Genomic DNA, 15,164 nt, shown 5'->3' with positions numbered 1-15,164 from the left:
TCAAAACACAGTTTTAACGTGTCCAAATCAATAACCAAAATGCAGAAACAATTTGTGATATATTGAAAACCCAAACATAAAATGGGCCATACTATTTACACAAACATCTGCCACAATAATCATATTACTTGTATTTTTTAAACAAGCTCCTTATAAACTGCACAAGCACCAAAACTGTTGTTTTGACAAGTAGCAATAAATCACTGATATCGATTAGGGGGGAAATCAGGTTGTATGTGATGTTGAAACTAACACAACTAAAAAAACACATGGAAAAGGGAGATATCTTTTACCTCACTGGTTAGAGGAAAACCTGAAGAAGACAGCTAGCTACATTTTGAAGTGTTACATTTTGATTTTGCCAACGTGGTAAGTCTTAAACAACACTTTTTGTTAAATCTCATAAATAGTACTCTTCCATTTCAGAGCCTGGATTTTCCCCCTGAGGATAATATCCATATCATGTTGAAATCAATAGAACAGGGGACAAACGTTTAGGGTTCTACATTGTGACATCATTAAAATACTCCTTCTACAATGTTAAAACATTCTACATTGTGACATCATTAAAATACTCCTTCTACAATGTTAAAACATTCTACATTGTGACATATCATTGATATCATGAAACAACTCCTTCATGTGTTTTCTGATGTTTGATCAGAAATCTTTTATCGGAGAATCTCTTGTCACATTGATCACAGCTATAAGATTTCTCTCCAGTGTGTGTTCTCAGATGTACTATCAGGCTGTTTGGCTGAGTAAAACTCTTCCCACATTGATCACAACAATAAGGTTTCTCTCCTGTGTGTGTTCTCTGGTGTGTCTTCAGACAGCCAGATGTAACAAAACTCTTCCCACATTGAGTACAGCTATATGGCTTCTCTCCTGTGTGTGTTCTCTGGTGCACTATCAGGCTGCTTGACTGAGTGAAACTCTTCCCACACTGATTACAGCTATACAACTTCTCTCCTGTGTGTGTTCTCCGGTGTACTATCAGGCTGCTTGACTGAATAAAACTCTTCCCACATTGATTACAGCTATATGGTTTCTCTCCTGTGTGTATTCTCTGGTGTGATTTCAGGTTGCTTGGCTGAGTAAAACTTTTCCCACATTGATCACAGCCACAAGGTTTCTCTCCAGTGTGAATTCTCTGATGTATTGTAAGGTCTACTGAAGAGGTGAATCTCTTCCCACAGTCAGAGCAGCAGTGCGGTTTCTCTCCAGTGTGTATTCTCAGGTGTACTTTCAGTGAATTTGATCTTAAGTAACTCTTCCCACACTCAAAACAGTGGTGAGGTTTCTTTCCTGTGTGTTCTCGCTGGTGTTTCTTGAGATGTTCTGATCTGGAGAGACTTTTCTCTGCCTCGTCAGCATCATGATGTTGTTGAGGCTCCCCAGAGGACCCACAATAGTCACGTCTCTCTCCTGTGTGAACGACAAAGTCAGAGAGATGGTTAAAGTCCCACAACAGAAGAAATCCATTGTTTATATGAGGTAAAAGGTGATGCCCAGAGCGTACCCATGAAGTTATACAACAAATGATGTCTGGGAATTTGACACTTGTCTTAAGACAGTCAAGTGAGCAACAATAGTTATATTTTGTCTTGTTTTCACATATTACAGTTACTGAACCCCTAAGCAGTGTGCCAGACGACTTTTGGTCTACAATATAGGCCCCTTTCTGTGTTTGCTAGAATTGCGGCACGAGGGCGACGCACACACAATTTGATTGCAATCTCCAAGCTAATGAGGAAACCACTAGTTATGGATGTAGTATATCTGGTAATGAGGAAACCACTAGTTATGGATGTAGTATATCTGGTAATGAGGAAACCACTAGTTATGGATGTAGTGTCACGTCCTGGCCAGTAAAAGGGGTTATTTGTCATTGTAGTTGGTCAGGGCGTGGCAGGGGGTGTTTGTTTTGTGTGGATGGGTATTGTGGGTTTAGGTTCTAGTTTTCTTATTTCTATGTTTATCTAGCTTTTCTAGTTCTATGTGAGTTTTGTCAATGACCTCCAATTAGAGACAGCTGGTTGTTGTTGTTTCTAATTGGAGGCCATATTTAGTTGTGTTTGTTTTTACTGGGTTTTGTGGGTGGTTGTTTCTAGTATAGTCTATGCACCTTACTGGACTGTTTTCGTCGTTTGTTTTGTATTGTTTAAGTGTTTTCTTTAATAAATAAGAGGATGAGCACTTTACCCGCTGCATTTTGGTCCCCCTTCAACGACGAGCGTTACATGTATATCTGATAATGAGGTCACCACTAGTTATGGATGTAGTATATCTGGTAATGATGAAACCACTAGTTATGGATGTAGTATATCTGGTAATGAGGAAACCACTAGTTATGGATGTAGTATATCTGGTAATGAGGAAACCACTAGTTATGGATGTAGTATACCTGGTAATGAGGAAACCACTAGTTATGGATGTAGTATATCTGGTAATGAGGAAACCACTAGTTATGGATGTAGTATATCTGGTAATGAGGAAACCACTAGTTATGGATGTAGTGTATCTGGTAATGAGGAAACCACTAGTTATGGATGTAGTATATCTGGTAATGAGGAAACCACTAGTTATGGATGTAGTATATCTGGTAATGAGGAAACCACTAGTTATGGATGTAGTATATCTGCCTGGAGCAAAAATGGTGAGCAAAGATTTTAGTTTTTCACAATGTATTCTGAATATTACAGCGCACCATCAGTGCAAGATCAGGAGTGCTACTCAAGGAAACTCACATTAAGCTCTGTGTCTATTCACTAATTCACCACCGTGGGGGAAAACTCAGGGGAGTTCTCATAGGCTGACAGCAAAAATAGCCTCCATTTCGAGGTTGCTTATGAGTGCATTTCACATTACTTTTGGATTAGAATTGTAAGGCTCGTTTGAATGTCCTGGTTAATATGTTTGTGTTATTGTCACAAATCAATTGCTTTATACTTAAAAAACACTTCAACCAGTAAAACGCTCTTTGGCTAGCTTTGCCATCAGCCTGACAATGAGGGTTTGTACACAAAGTGTTAAACACATACAATAATACAGACCTGTAGGACACATAACTTAACCTAACAACAACATAGACCTACTGTAGGACCCATAACTTCACCTAACAACAACATAGACCTACTGTAGGCCCCATAACTTCACCTAACAACAACATAGACCTACTGTAGGACCCATAACTTCACCAAACAACAACATAGACCTACTGTAGGACCCATAACTTCACCTAACAACAACATAGACCTACTGTAGGACCCATAACTTCACCTAACAACAACATAGACCTTGGACTATAAATCGTTTAATATTTCAGGTGAAACATGGAAACTAAAATGTCTTTGTCATGACATTTCATAACCTGATCACCAGATAATTTTGTGAATAATCCCACTAGGCTACTCTGTGATGGGTTGACATTCTAAATGTCCCGAATAAAGGAACATGACGGAATTGCGCATCACATTTAACAAACCAAACATTGAAATACCCTTATAGAAGGTAAAGTAAAAACCCAAACCGGTTCGTGCATCAATACTGGTATATAGTAAAATACGGTTTACCGCCCATCCCCAAGGCTAGGTTGAGAGTGGGCAGACATCGTACACATCACACTCAGGCAGACAAGACGTTTGATCCGACCAAAGACCCAATCCATCTATACTATTAGTTCATGTTTATAAACTGTAAACAAACTGTATCCTTTCAGTTGAGCGTACTAGCACTACGCCTGTCTACCAATCCATCTATACTATTAGTTCATGTTAGTAAACTGTAAACAAACTGGATCCTTTCAGTTGAGCGTACTAGCACTACGCCTGTCTACCAATCCATCTATACTATTAGTTCATGTTAGTAAACTGTAAACAAACTGGATCCTTTCAGTTGAGCGTACTAGCACTACGCCTGTCTACCAATCCATCTATACTATTAGTTCATGTTAGTAAACTGTAAACAAACTGGATCCTTTCAGTTGAGCGTACTAGCACTACGCCTGTCTACCAGAAGTTGATGCTGTTGCTATGCAACCTCGCTACCAATCTATTCCTAGTATTTACTGAATATCTGTCTACCAAGTTGTTAAGTTGTTTGTTCTCCCTTTGCACCACCTCCACCTTGCTATGAATAGTCTACAGTACCTTTCATCCCTTTGCACCACCTCCACCTTGCCATGAATAGAGTCTACAGCACCTTTCATCCCTTTGTACCACCTCCACCTTGCCATGAATAGAGTCTACAGCACCTTTCATCCCTTTGCACCACCTCCACCTTGCTATGAATAGAGTCTACAGTACCTTTCATCCCTTCGCACCACCTCCACCTTTCCATGAATAGAGTCTACAGCACCTTGCATCCCTTTGTACCACCTCCACCTTGCCATGAATAGAGTCTACAGCACCTTGCATCCCTTTGTACCACCTCCACCTTGCTATTAATAGAGTCTACAGTACCTTCCAGCTCCGTGTTCAACATCCATATCAGTAAACCTCTCCCCACTTGCCCTCTTACTAGGGGATGGTTTGGTTCCATCGCTGATACCTATTGGCCAACTTGGTTTTGTTTTGTTGATTGGGTTGGTTGTCCTTAACAACAATGATGCTGGAATCCTCTGAAACCAGCAACATGTTTCTTTGAGTTCGTAAGTATCTCTCGTCAATGAATCGTTCAAGCTCTTCAATGGATACTGAATCCTCCAGCGTGTTTACAGGGATAGTTAAACACTGCTCTCTGGTACTCAGACGAGATGCTCTGAAATCAGAGTAGATAAATTCACTCGATGAAAGCACCCGAATGTCCATTGAGAAAGCACTACGACTATACCATTTAGCAAAGCTAAGAATGACGGGAATAATCAAGTCAATAAACGTTGGGTAGTTAGTTAGATAGAATATAGTTCATATACTGGCAAGTGTGACGTATAAGTAGCCAACTAACGTTAGGTAGCTAGATAACATACCGATACATACTGCTGTAATAACATGCTAACAAATTGTCAGCCAGAATAACATGTAAGGTAACTTATTTGAAAAGTCACTACTTTATTACATTGCTTAACATTTTCTTAACATTTGTCATAATTAGTTAAAGCAAAGAATTTGTATCGGCTCTCGTTGGACTTCGGCTGAATATTTTCCTCCATTTTCTTCAAATCTGAAAAGCCACACCCAGGTCGCAGTTGTAAATGAGAACTTGTTCTCAACTGGCCTACCTGGTTTATGAAGAATTGCATTATGGGCCCTAAAAGCACGGAAATAGTGGCCCCTGCTCGTATACTTTTGGCATACTAACTACATCATACTATGACCAATAAGCATACTACATACTCAATTAATATCACAAATAGTACGGTTAGTATGAGTATTCTAACACAGCTTAGGTCTCTGGGCTGCCATTTTGTTTCTTTTTAAATCCTTGATTTAAAAAAAGCCACACAACAATCTGTCCATCTGCAGTTGAAACAATAACAAAGCTGTAATTCCACCACTGTTTGGTAATAAGATGATGATGATGATGGAGAAATGTAACTACTCTCAAATTCATAGACAGACCTATGGATGCAAGGACTGACCATCCATGATATCAACATTATAGTTTTAACCATGTTGAGGCTATACAGTGTTGGTTTACATTGTTTCTAAACATTGGAGTAAAAAAAGCTTATATTCTGATGGGGTACAACAGTTGAACTAAGCTCATGATGCATGTGTTATATTCTTCAAGAATCAATGGCTATAAATAAATAATTTAAAAGTCACAATATGGATGTAGCTATTGCATATTTCCGCTTTAACACCAAACATCAGATCAACAACTGCAGAGTTTGTGCCTCTGTATTTAAGACAGTACTTACTAGTGTTAATCAGGGAACGGTTTCTCAAAACCATCTTTTGGCTAAGTTCACCGTTAGAACCATTGGACGCCTTAAGATGCGTTTGTGAAACCGGGCCCAGATGTCCAGTTACCTCCTCTTCTTCCACCTCTTTCTCCTCCTTTATTAATGTAACAGTCATCTCCCCCTCTTCCTCTTTCACTCCATAAACTGCATCCTCCTCTTCTTTTACTGTAACATCCTCCTCCTCTTTCACTTTGAACGCGTCTTTTTCTTCTTTCACAGTAACGGCCTCACCCTCTACTTCTTGTTTTACTGTAACATCCTCCTCCTCTTTCACTCTGAACGCGTCTTTTTCTTCTTTCACAGTAACGGCCTCACCGTCTACTTCTTGTTTTACTGTGAAGTCATCTTCTTTAGCAGGACAGTAGCTCAGTGACCGCATGGTCGGAGATGTTAGCTAGCTAGGCTAATGCTAACTTAACCAGCCCGCTAGCTGAATAATAACAACAACACCGTAAATATGAAATTAAATCGGATAACTAACTAGACGACAGACGTGGGTTTAAAACACAGTGGCTAATATACACTAAAGCGTCTAAAGAGCTTTATTGTTTCGGCTATTTTGTCTAGCAAGCTACCGAGGCGGCTGACGAACTGTTACTGCTGTTGAAAGAAGAGTTCCGTCCACTACATTATACGTCACACCAACAGCATTGCGCTAAATTCCCACACCGCCATCTGCTGACTGGAGTGGGTAACGCAGTTGATTAAAATGTATATTTTATTTTCAGACAAAAAGTTAAAGGGTAGGAAGCGTTCGTTTTTACTCACCCGTGTAACAACACAGTGTGGTTAAAGACTTAGTAACTTAGTTGTAGTCACAATCTGGTTACCTATAAGTACAAACAGTTATGTTTTTGCGTTGTTACATATTTCTTAAACTTATTTCCAGATATCTTCTAAACTACCCACAATGCACTATGTGCTACAGAGTTTGTATGCTAGCTCGGTATCTAGCTCCAGCTTGTAAACGTCAGCCACACCTCATGCTTTCATATACTGTGTGGTTGTGATATCTAGTGGGAACGCATTAGCACGGTGGACTCTGGTGCCTTGTTGTCAGTAGGGATGTTACTTTTGATACCGGAGCTACGAGGCCTGCGTCCAAATCGCTAAGCAGTAAACCTCAAAGCAGTGTACCGATGCCTGTATCACTTTATCAGCAGCACGTCATCAATGGCGTCTGAAGCTTCATTTCATCAAACAACCACCTGATTGGTTTGGTATTGGGCTTGTTCGACACTGCAGGCGACTGCCGACTGACTGATCTACAAATCACCTTACATCATAAATAACTACTCATTATTATTTATAAATCAGTCAGCCAGTCACCATTTACCCACAATGCAGCATGGATTTTATGCTCTCGAACACGGCCCGTGGTTTAGTTGATGACATAAAGGCTATGCTGCTATGGTGTGGGACGTCATCTATAATAATGCCATAAAGGCTATGCTGCTACGTGCTACGGTGTGGGATGTCATCTATAATAATGACATAAAGGCTATGCTGCTACGGTGTGGGATGTCATCTATAATAATGACATAAAGGCTATGCTGCTACGGTGTGGGACGTCATCTATAATAATGACATAAAGGCTATGCTGCTACGGTGTGGGACGTCATCTATAATAATGACATAAAGGCTATGCTGCTACGGTGTGGGACGTCATCTATAATAATGACATAAAGGCTATGCTGCTACGGTGTTGGATGTCATCTATAATAATGACATAAAGGCTATGCTGCTACGGTGTGGGATGTCATCTATAATAATGACATAAAGGCTATGCTGCTACGGTGTGGGACGTCATCTATAATAATGACATAAAGGCTATGCTGCTACGGTGTGGATGTCATCTATAATAATGACATAAAGGCTATGCTGCTACGGTGTGGGATGTCATCTATAATAATGACATAAAGGCTATGCTGCTACGGTGTGGGATGTCATCTATAATAATGACATAAAGGCTATGCTGCTACGGTGTGGGACGTCATCTATAATAATGACATAAAGGCTATGCTGCTACGGTGTGGGATGTCATCTATAATAATGACATAAAGGCTATGCTGCTACGGTGTGGGATGTCATCTATAATAATGACATAAAGGCTATGCTGCTACGGTGTGGGACGTCATCTATAATAATGACATAAAGGCTATGCTGCTACGGTGTGGGATGTCATCTATAATAATGACATAAAGGCTATGCTGCTACGGTGTGGGACGTCATCTATAATAATGACATAAAGGCTATGCTGCTACGGTGTGGGATGTCATCTATAATAATGACATAAAGGCTATGCTGCTACGGTGTGGGATGTCATCTATAATAATGACATAAAGGCTATGCTGCTACGGTGTGGGATGTCATCTATAATAATGACATAAAGGCTATGCTGCTACGGTGTGGGATGTCATCTATAATAATGACATAAAGGCTATGCTGCTACGGTGTGGGATGTCATCTATAATAATGACATAAAGGCTATGCTGCTACGGTGTGGGATGTCATCTATAATAATGGCATAAAGGCTATGCTGCTACGGTGTGGGATGTCATCTATAATAATGACATAAAGGCTATGCTGCTACGGTGTGGGACGTCATCTATAATAATTTGGCTGTTCTAAATTCTGTGTTGCTCAAAGCCTTGAGTAATGAACCTATTTTTGAGACAATCGGCTGGAAAGCGTCGATGCTTCAGGAAGCTTTGTTTCCCCATCATGGAATCTATCTATTTTTGATGCTGTGATTTTCCCTGCCATCATTCTGTATGTCTCTTCTGATCTGCAGTCATGTTTTAGTTGGGTTTTAGTTGGGTTCTAACTGGTCTCCATTAGTTAGGCTCCAGCTCGCTGACCATAGCTCGTTGGCCAAATAGGTAATGTTAGCTGGCTGGCTAAGATAACTGCATATAGCTAACATTCTTTGATTAGATGGCGTTATGTATTTCCAAAACGTTGGTTTACTTTAATCACTCAAGTCATGAGTGGAAACGATTGGTTTAATTTGAAGTTCTACATTTGAAGTTCTTTCTGTTGTTGTTTACATCACAGGGAATAGACCGGTCTTCCATATTACATAACACCTGCCTTTATCATTCTTCTGAATTCTGATTGGTTTTATGTAATAACTCCAAAAATAGAACAGTGAGGTGTAACTTTGCATTGGGACTTAAAACAATTTTTGGGAAAAATACTTTATTTGATATTTTATAAACTTTACCATAACCTAACCATTTTATTTCTCTCCGTCACCCACTTTACATGTGTAGATAATAAAGCATTTGACATTTCCACTGCGTTAACAATGGAGGATTGGTTGATTTTCAGTTTAAGTTTTTAAGATGATTGACGAGAACAGTATCATCCAACCATCGGGTAACTTGTTTCATGCGCATCAAAGGTGAGGGTGAATTTCAGATGTTCACTGCTTGTATTGATGAAGGAGTGGAATCGATGAAGTTCCTCTGCTGTCCCCTGGAATAGATGGAACACGTCATCAATGAAGACTTTTACAGAGCCTGATGAGCTGCTAGAATGGATTGTTAGGGCTGACAATCACATTCTTCTCTAACAACCCCACGTACAGATTGGCATAATTAGATGCTATTTTAAACTACAATGACCATAATGCACTGCGTGCCTACTTGTCTTGTCTGTGTTTATTTTACACCTGCTATGTAAAAGAGACAGAATAATACACGATGGTCAATGCAATCTGGAATCCTTGGGACATCCCTACCCTAAACCCTAACCTTAACCCCTAACCTTAACCATTTTAAATGTCAACTTCAACGGGCTAGGGACGTCCCAAGGATGTATCTCTACCTGAAAATACATGATCTAAGTGATTGACAGTTGGTATTCAGCAGTCATAAAGCCTAATTTACTTTAATAAACTACTAAAATAGTGATTTTGTCAGACAGCATAGACAGCAGCTCTACACTTTATTGACTGACTGATCCATTCATCCTTCCATCCCTCCTCAGCCTTCCTCTCCTCTGAAGACCCAGTGAGGGTGGAGCTCAGTCAGAGAGCTGTTGAGGGACTGGTTAGGAAGAACACTTCTACAGCCAGAGAGGTGAGAGGTCACACATGGTTTAGATGGTAAATATTTATGTCCCCTTAGTGGTTCATCACGTCAGCTAAAGGGAATATGTTCCATCATCCATGTTTATTTACATTAGTGCAAATTGTCCACTGATATTGGTGTAATTTCTCACCCCTTTTGGCTGTATGAAAGTTAATTTCCCCTCAGACACACACATTTCTTATTTGATATTATGAAGGTCATTTGTGTCAAATGTACTTTTCACCTCATTCACCCCATCTCTTTACATTGCTTATGCATATTCAGTGGCCTGACTGCATCCAGACTATGTCAAAGGCCCATCCTGGTAGATCTGAACCTAATGAAGCTTGGAGTGATCGGATGACAAGTCACATTTAGGTGCCAGGTGTAACTGAGGCCAGAGATGCTCCATATCCATTACTTTGAGTGTTTTATATAATATGACTAAATGTGTTTCTGTGTTGCAGGGGCAGTCAATAAATGGAACAGCAAGGCCACAGAACATGACATAAGCAGAGCTGTGGGAGAACACCTCAAGCCCCTGGTAGAGCCGGGGGTGGTGTTTACCAGATGGACCTAGATATGTGTTGCTTTTGCACACATTTGTTCATTGGTTATGCAAGAGTGTTGGTCAGTCATTGGGTTCATTTGTTTTACAATATGTTCAAATCAAATCAAGCTTTATTTATACAGCACATTTCAGACATGGATGCAACACAATGGCTTCACAGAAAAAAACTATGAAAATATTTAGTACTCAAACACAAGAGGATAAAACACAATAACTTAGACTACTGAGCATTCTAATGAAAATCACAACAAACAGAAGACTAACAACTGAAAGACTAATGAACACCCTAAGCAAATGCCATTGATTAAAATATTAACAATAGGATGCAATATCCAACCCATAATATAAGCTTGTTTGTTACCTTCCCCATCAAGAAAACAAGAAAACCAGAAATGGCCCTTACATAGAAGAGGGAACTAACAAAGAGTCACTGACAACAACCACAACTAAAAACCGGACCAGCTCAGGTGAAACACCTTCCTACTAACGAGATGGACAAGCCAGCACAGGTGTAACACATACTGACTAACGAGGTGACACCAATCAGTGCGTCCTACGTGCTAACGAGCTAGACGGGCTAACGAGCTAGACGGGCTAACGAGCTAGACGACGTGCTAACGAGCTAGACGACGTGCTAACGAACTAGACGACGTGCTAACGAGCTAGACGACGTGCTAACGAGCTAGACGACGTGCTAACGAGCTAGACGCGCTAACGAGCTAGACGTGCTAAAATCCAAACCTCAAAACATGAATGGAAAAACCAAAGAATGTAATACCTTCCCCCTTAAGAGAATGCTTACCACCAACAGAAAACAACTTCCATTTCACATTATAATCAACTACAATGCTTCACCTTCACCAATATAAACATGGTGTCTACTGGATGTCAACAATTAAAAACAAGAAAAAATATTTTTCCCCCACAATTCTAGAACTCTCGTCTTCCTAAATCCCACTAGCTTCTAGAACTCGCGTCCCCTTGGAACGAGCCCAAACAAAACTCATCTCCAATACGGAAAAACGTGCAGTCAAAATAGTTGGTGATCCATGGCAACTCACTGGCTAAACGCAAAACTTTGACCATCTGTTTTCAAGAGGAAACACCTGCAATATTATCATTAAAATCATTAAATTACTCCTACTACAATGTTAAAACATTCTATATTGTGACATTTCATTGATATCATGAAACAACTCCTTCATGTATGTATTGTCTAATATTTGATCAGAGATCTTTTATCAGATTATCTCTGGTCACAGCTAAGAGGTTTCTCTCCTGTGTGTGTTCTCTGGTGTACTGTCAGATTGCCAGATTGAATAAAACTCTTCCCACATTGATCACAGCTATAAGGTCTCACTCCTGTGTGTGTTCTCTGGTGTACTGTCAGACCGCTAGATGAAGCAAAACTCTTCCCACATTGATTACAGCTATAAGGTTTCTCTCCTGTGTGTGTTCTCTGGTGTACTGTCAGACTGCTAGATGAAGCAAAACTCTTCCCACATTGATCACAGCTGTAAGGTTTCTCTCCTGTGTGTGTTCTCTGGTGTAAAGTCAGCTGGCTAGATGTAGTAAAACTCTTCCCACATTGACTACAGTTATAAGGTTTCTCTCCTGTGTGTGTTCTCTGGTGTGTTGTCAGACATCCGGATGTACCAAAACTCTTCCCACATTGATGACAGCTATGAGATTTCTCTCCTGTGTGTGTTCTCTGGTGTAAAGTCAGCTGGCTAGATGTAGTAAAACTCTTCCCACATTGACTACAGTTATAAGGTTTCTCTCCTGTGTGTGTTCTCTGGTGTAAAGTCAGCTGGCTAGATGTAGCAAAACTCTTGCCACATTGATCACAGTTAAAAGCTTTCTCTCCTGTGTGTGTCCGCTGGTGTACTATCAGGGTGTTTAGCTGAGTAAAACTCTTCCCACATTGATTACAGCTATATGGTTTTTCTCCTGTGTGTATTCTCTGATGTGATTTCAGGGTTTGTAGCCGAATAAAACTCTTCCCACATTGATCACAGTTAAAAGCTTTCTCTCCTGTGTGTGTCCGCTGGTGTACTATCAGGCTGCTTAGCTGAGTAAAACTCTTCCCACAGTGATCACAGCCAAAAGATTTCTCTCCTGTGTGAATTATGTTATGTATTTGAAGGTCTACTGAAGAGCTGAATCTCTTCCCACAGTCAGAGCAGCAGTGAGATTTCTTCCCTGTGGCTCTATGCTGGTGTTTCTTGAGGAGTTCTGATCTGGAGAGACTCTTCTCTGCCTCGTCAGCATCATGATGTTGTTGAGGATCCCCAGAGGATCCACGATAGTCCCGTCTCTCTCCTGTGTGAATCACAAAGTCAGACAGATGATTAAAGGCCAACAACAGCAGAAATCCACTGTTTATTTGAGGTAAAAGGTGATGCCCAGAGATACCCATTAGTGGTAACTAGAAATAAGTTATTAAAGTTGTTGAAATTCTAAGCAGTGTGCCAGACAACTATTGGTCTCCAATATAGGCCCCTTTCTGTATTTGCTAAAATTGCGGTGCGAGGGCGATGCGCACACAATTTCATTGCAGAAACTCCTCCCTGCTAATGAGGCTGATCCAGGGGCGGCAGGTAGCCTAGTGGTTAGAGCGTTGGACTAGTAACCGGAAGTTTGGAAGATCGAATCCCCGAGCCGACAAGGTAAAAATCTGTCATTCTGCCCCTGAACACCGTTGCTAGGCCATCATTGAAATGAAGAATTTGTTCTTAACTGACTTGCCTACTGAATTGGTTGCAGAAACTCCTCCCTGCTAATGAGGAAACCACTAGTTATGGATGTAGTATATCTGGTAATGAGGGAACCACTAGTTATGGATGTAGTATATCTGGTAATGAGGAAACCACTAGTTATGGATGTAGTATATCTGGTAATGAGGAAACCACTAGTTATGGATGTAGTAAAACTGGTATTGAGGAAACCACTAGTTATGGATGTAGTATATCTGGTAATGAGGAAACCACTAGTTATGGATGTAGTATATCTGCTAATGAGGAAACCACTAGTTATGGATGTAGGCATCGCGACTGGTTACCTATTTTGATGTAATATGAAAGTATTATTTGAAATTATTTTGATGTGATATTTAAGTATTGTGTGAAATTATTCTGAATTGATATGAAAGTACAGCAATTTATGTTTCTAGAAACGTATCGCAATTGAGAATCGATTCACATTTAGATGGAATATTTGACTATTTTAGCTGCCAGAGCCAGTCTACCTCTGAAAATAACATACAGTCCTTGGACCTTGAGGAGTAACGGGGCAGCAATCAGCAGTAGAAACAATAACAAAGCGTACTCCCTGCCCGTTTCGGTAAAAAGCTGAGGGATGGGGCTGGAGAAATGTAACCAGCCATGATATCAACATTATAGTTTTAACCATGTTTTGAGGATATACAGTGTTTGTTTATATTCACTGACAAACATTGGAGTAAAAAAAAGCTTATATTTTGGGATCTGATGGGGTACAACAGTTGAACTAAGCTCACGAGGCATTTAAAAGTGAATTCTTAAAGAAACAGATGGGTACATATCATTAATGTATAAGTCCCAAAATGGATGTAACAACTGCTGATTGCCCCTTTAAGAGAACATATTGGGCTAATCTAATAGGAGATATTGAGGACTACAGTATTTCAGGCATTGTCATTGGATGCATTTGATCAATTGTTAACGTGTTGTTGATGGTCCACTCTTGATGTTCTACACGTTACAGTGAAGCTTCAGCCATTCCTACAGAACAACATTAAAGTGTAGAACCCCTTTACTGCATATTGGTTCAACGACTGCAGAGACGGTACTTACTGGTGTTAAACAGATCTCCAACCTCCTCTTCTTCATCCAATGTGACAGTCATCTCCCCCTCCTCCTCTTTCACTCCAAAAACTGCATCCTCCTCTTCCTCTTTCACAGTAACATCCTCCTCCTCTTTCACTCTGAACGCGTCTTCCTCTTCTTTCACTGAAACGTCTTTCTCTTCTTCTTCTTTCACAGTAACATCCTCACCCTTTACTTGTTTTTGTATTGTAACATCCTTCTCTTCCTCCTCCTCTTTGACGAGAGCCTCTTTCTCCGTCCAGCAGACCTCCACTTCTTTAACAGGAGGAGAGAAACTTAGTGAACTCATGGTCGGGGATGTTAGCTAGCTAGCATTAGCGACTAGCCTAGTTCTAAGCTAACTTAGCAAACCAGCTAGCTGACAAACAACGTAAATATATAATTAAATGGGCCAACAAGTACATACGACAGAAGTGTGTTTAATACACAGCGACTAATATACACCAAACCAGTGTAAAGAGCGTGAATGTTGTAGCTATGTTTGCTAGAAAGCTACCGAGGTGTCTGACTAGCTGTTGTTGTTGAAGGAGCGTCCCGTCCACTAGATTATACGTCACACTGGCAGCATCGCCTGAACCTAAAAGACGCACATCGCCATCTGCTGACTGGAGGGCAACGCAGCTGAGGAACCAAACGTTTATTTTTCATTTATTTCATAAAAGTTTAATATTATATCAAGTCGTTCAAAGAGAAGCATGTGTTGATTGATTCGTGTTTAATGAGAGAGAATTTAAAACAAACTT

General features: G+C 40.3%; 1 protein-coding gene across 1 annotated transcript; it reads right to left on the bottom strand.

The window, feature by feature from the left end:
- Positions 1–718: 718 nt before the first annotated feature.
- On the bottom strand, positions 719–12,515 carry LOC115186490 (zinc finger protein 135-like; the record flags this gene model as incomplete). The annotated part of the gene is made up of 2 exons (XM_029746111.1): positions 719–1,354; positions 11,850–12,515. Coding segments are annotated over 2 exons (1,302 nt in total), but the record flags the coding sequence as incomplete, so codon positions are not given.
- Between the last annotated feature and the right edge of the window lie 2,649 nt (positions 12,516–15,164).

This window comes from Salmo trutta, unplaced genomic scaffold, assembly GCF_901001165.1.
Source record: "Salmo trutta unplaced genomic scaffold, fSalTru1.1, whole genome shotgun sequence".
Lineage (NCBI taxonomy): Eukaryota > Metazoa > Chordata > Actinopteri > Salmoniformes > Salmonidae > Salmo > Salmo trutta.
The sequence above is the reverse complement of the archived record's forward strand: the minus strand, read 5'-3'. Positions and strand labels throughout refer to the sequence as shown.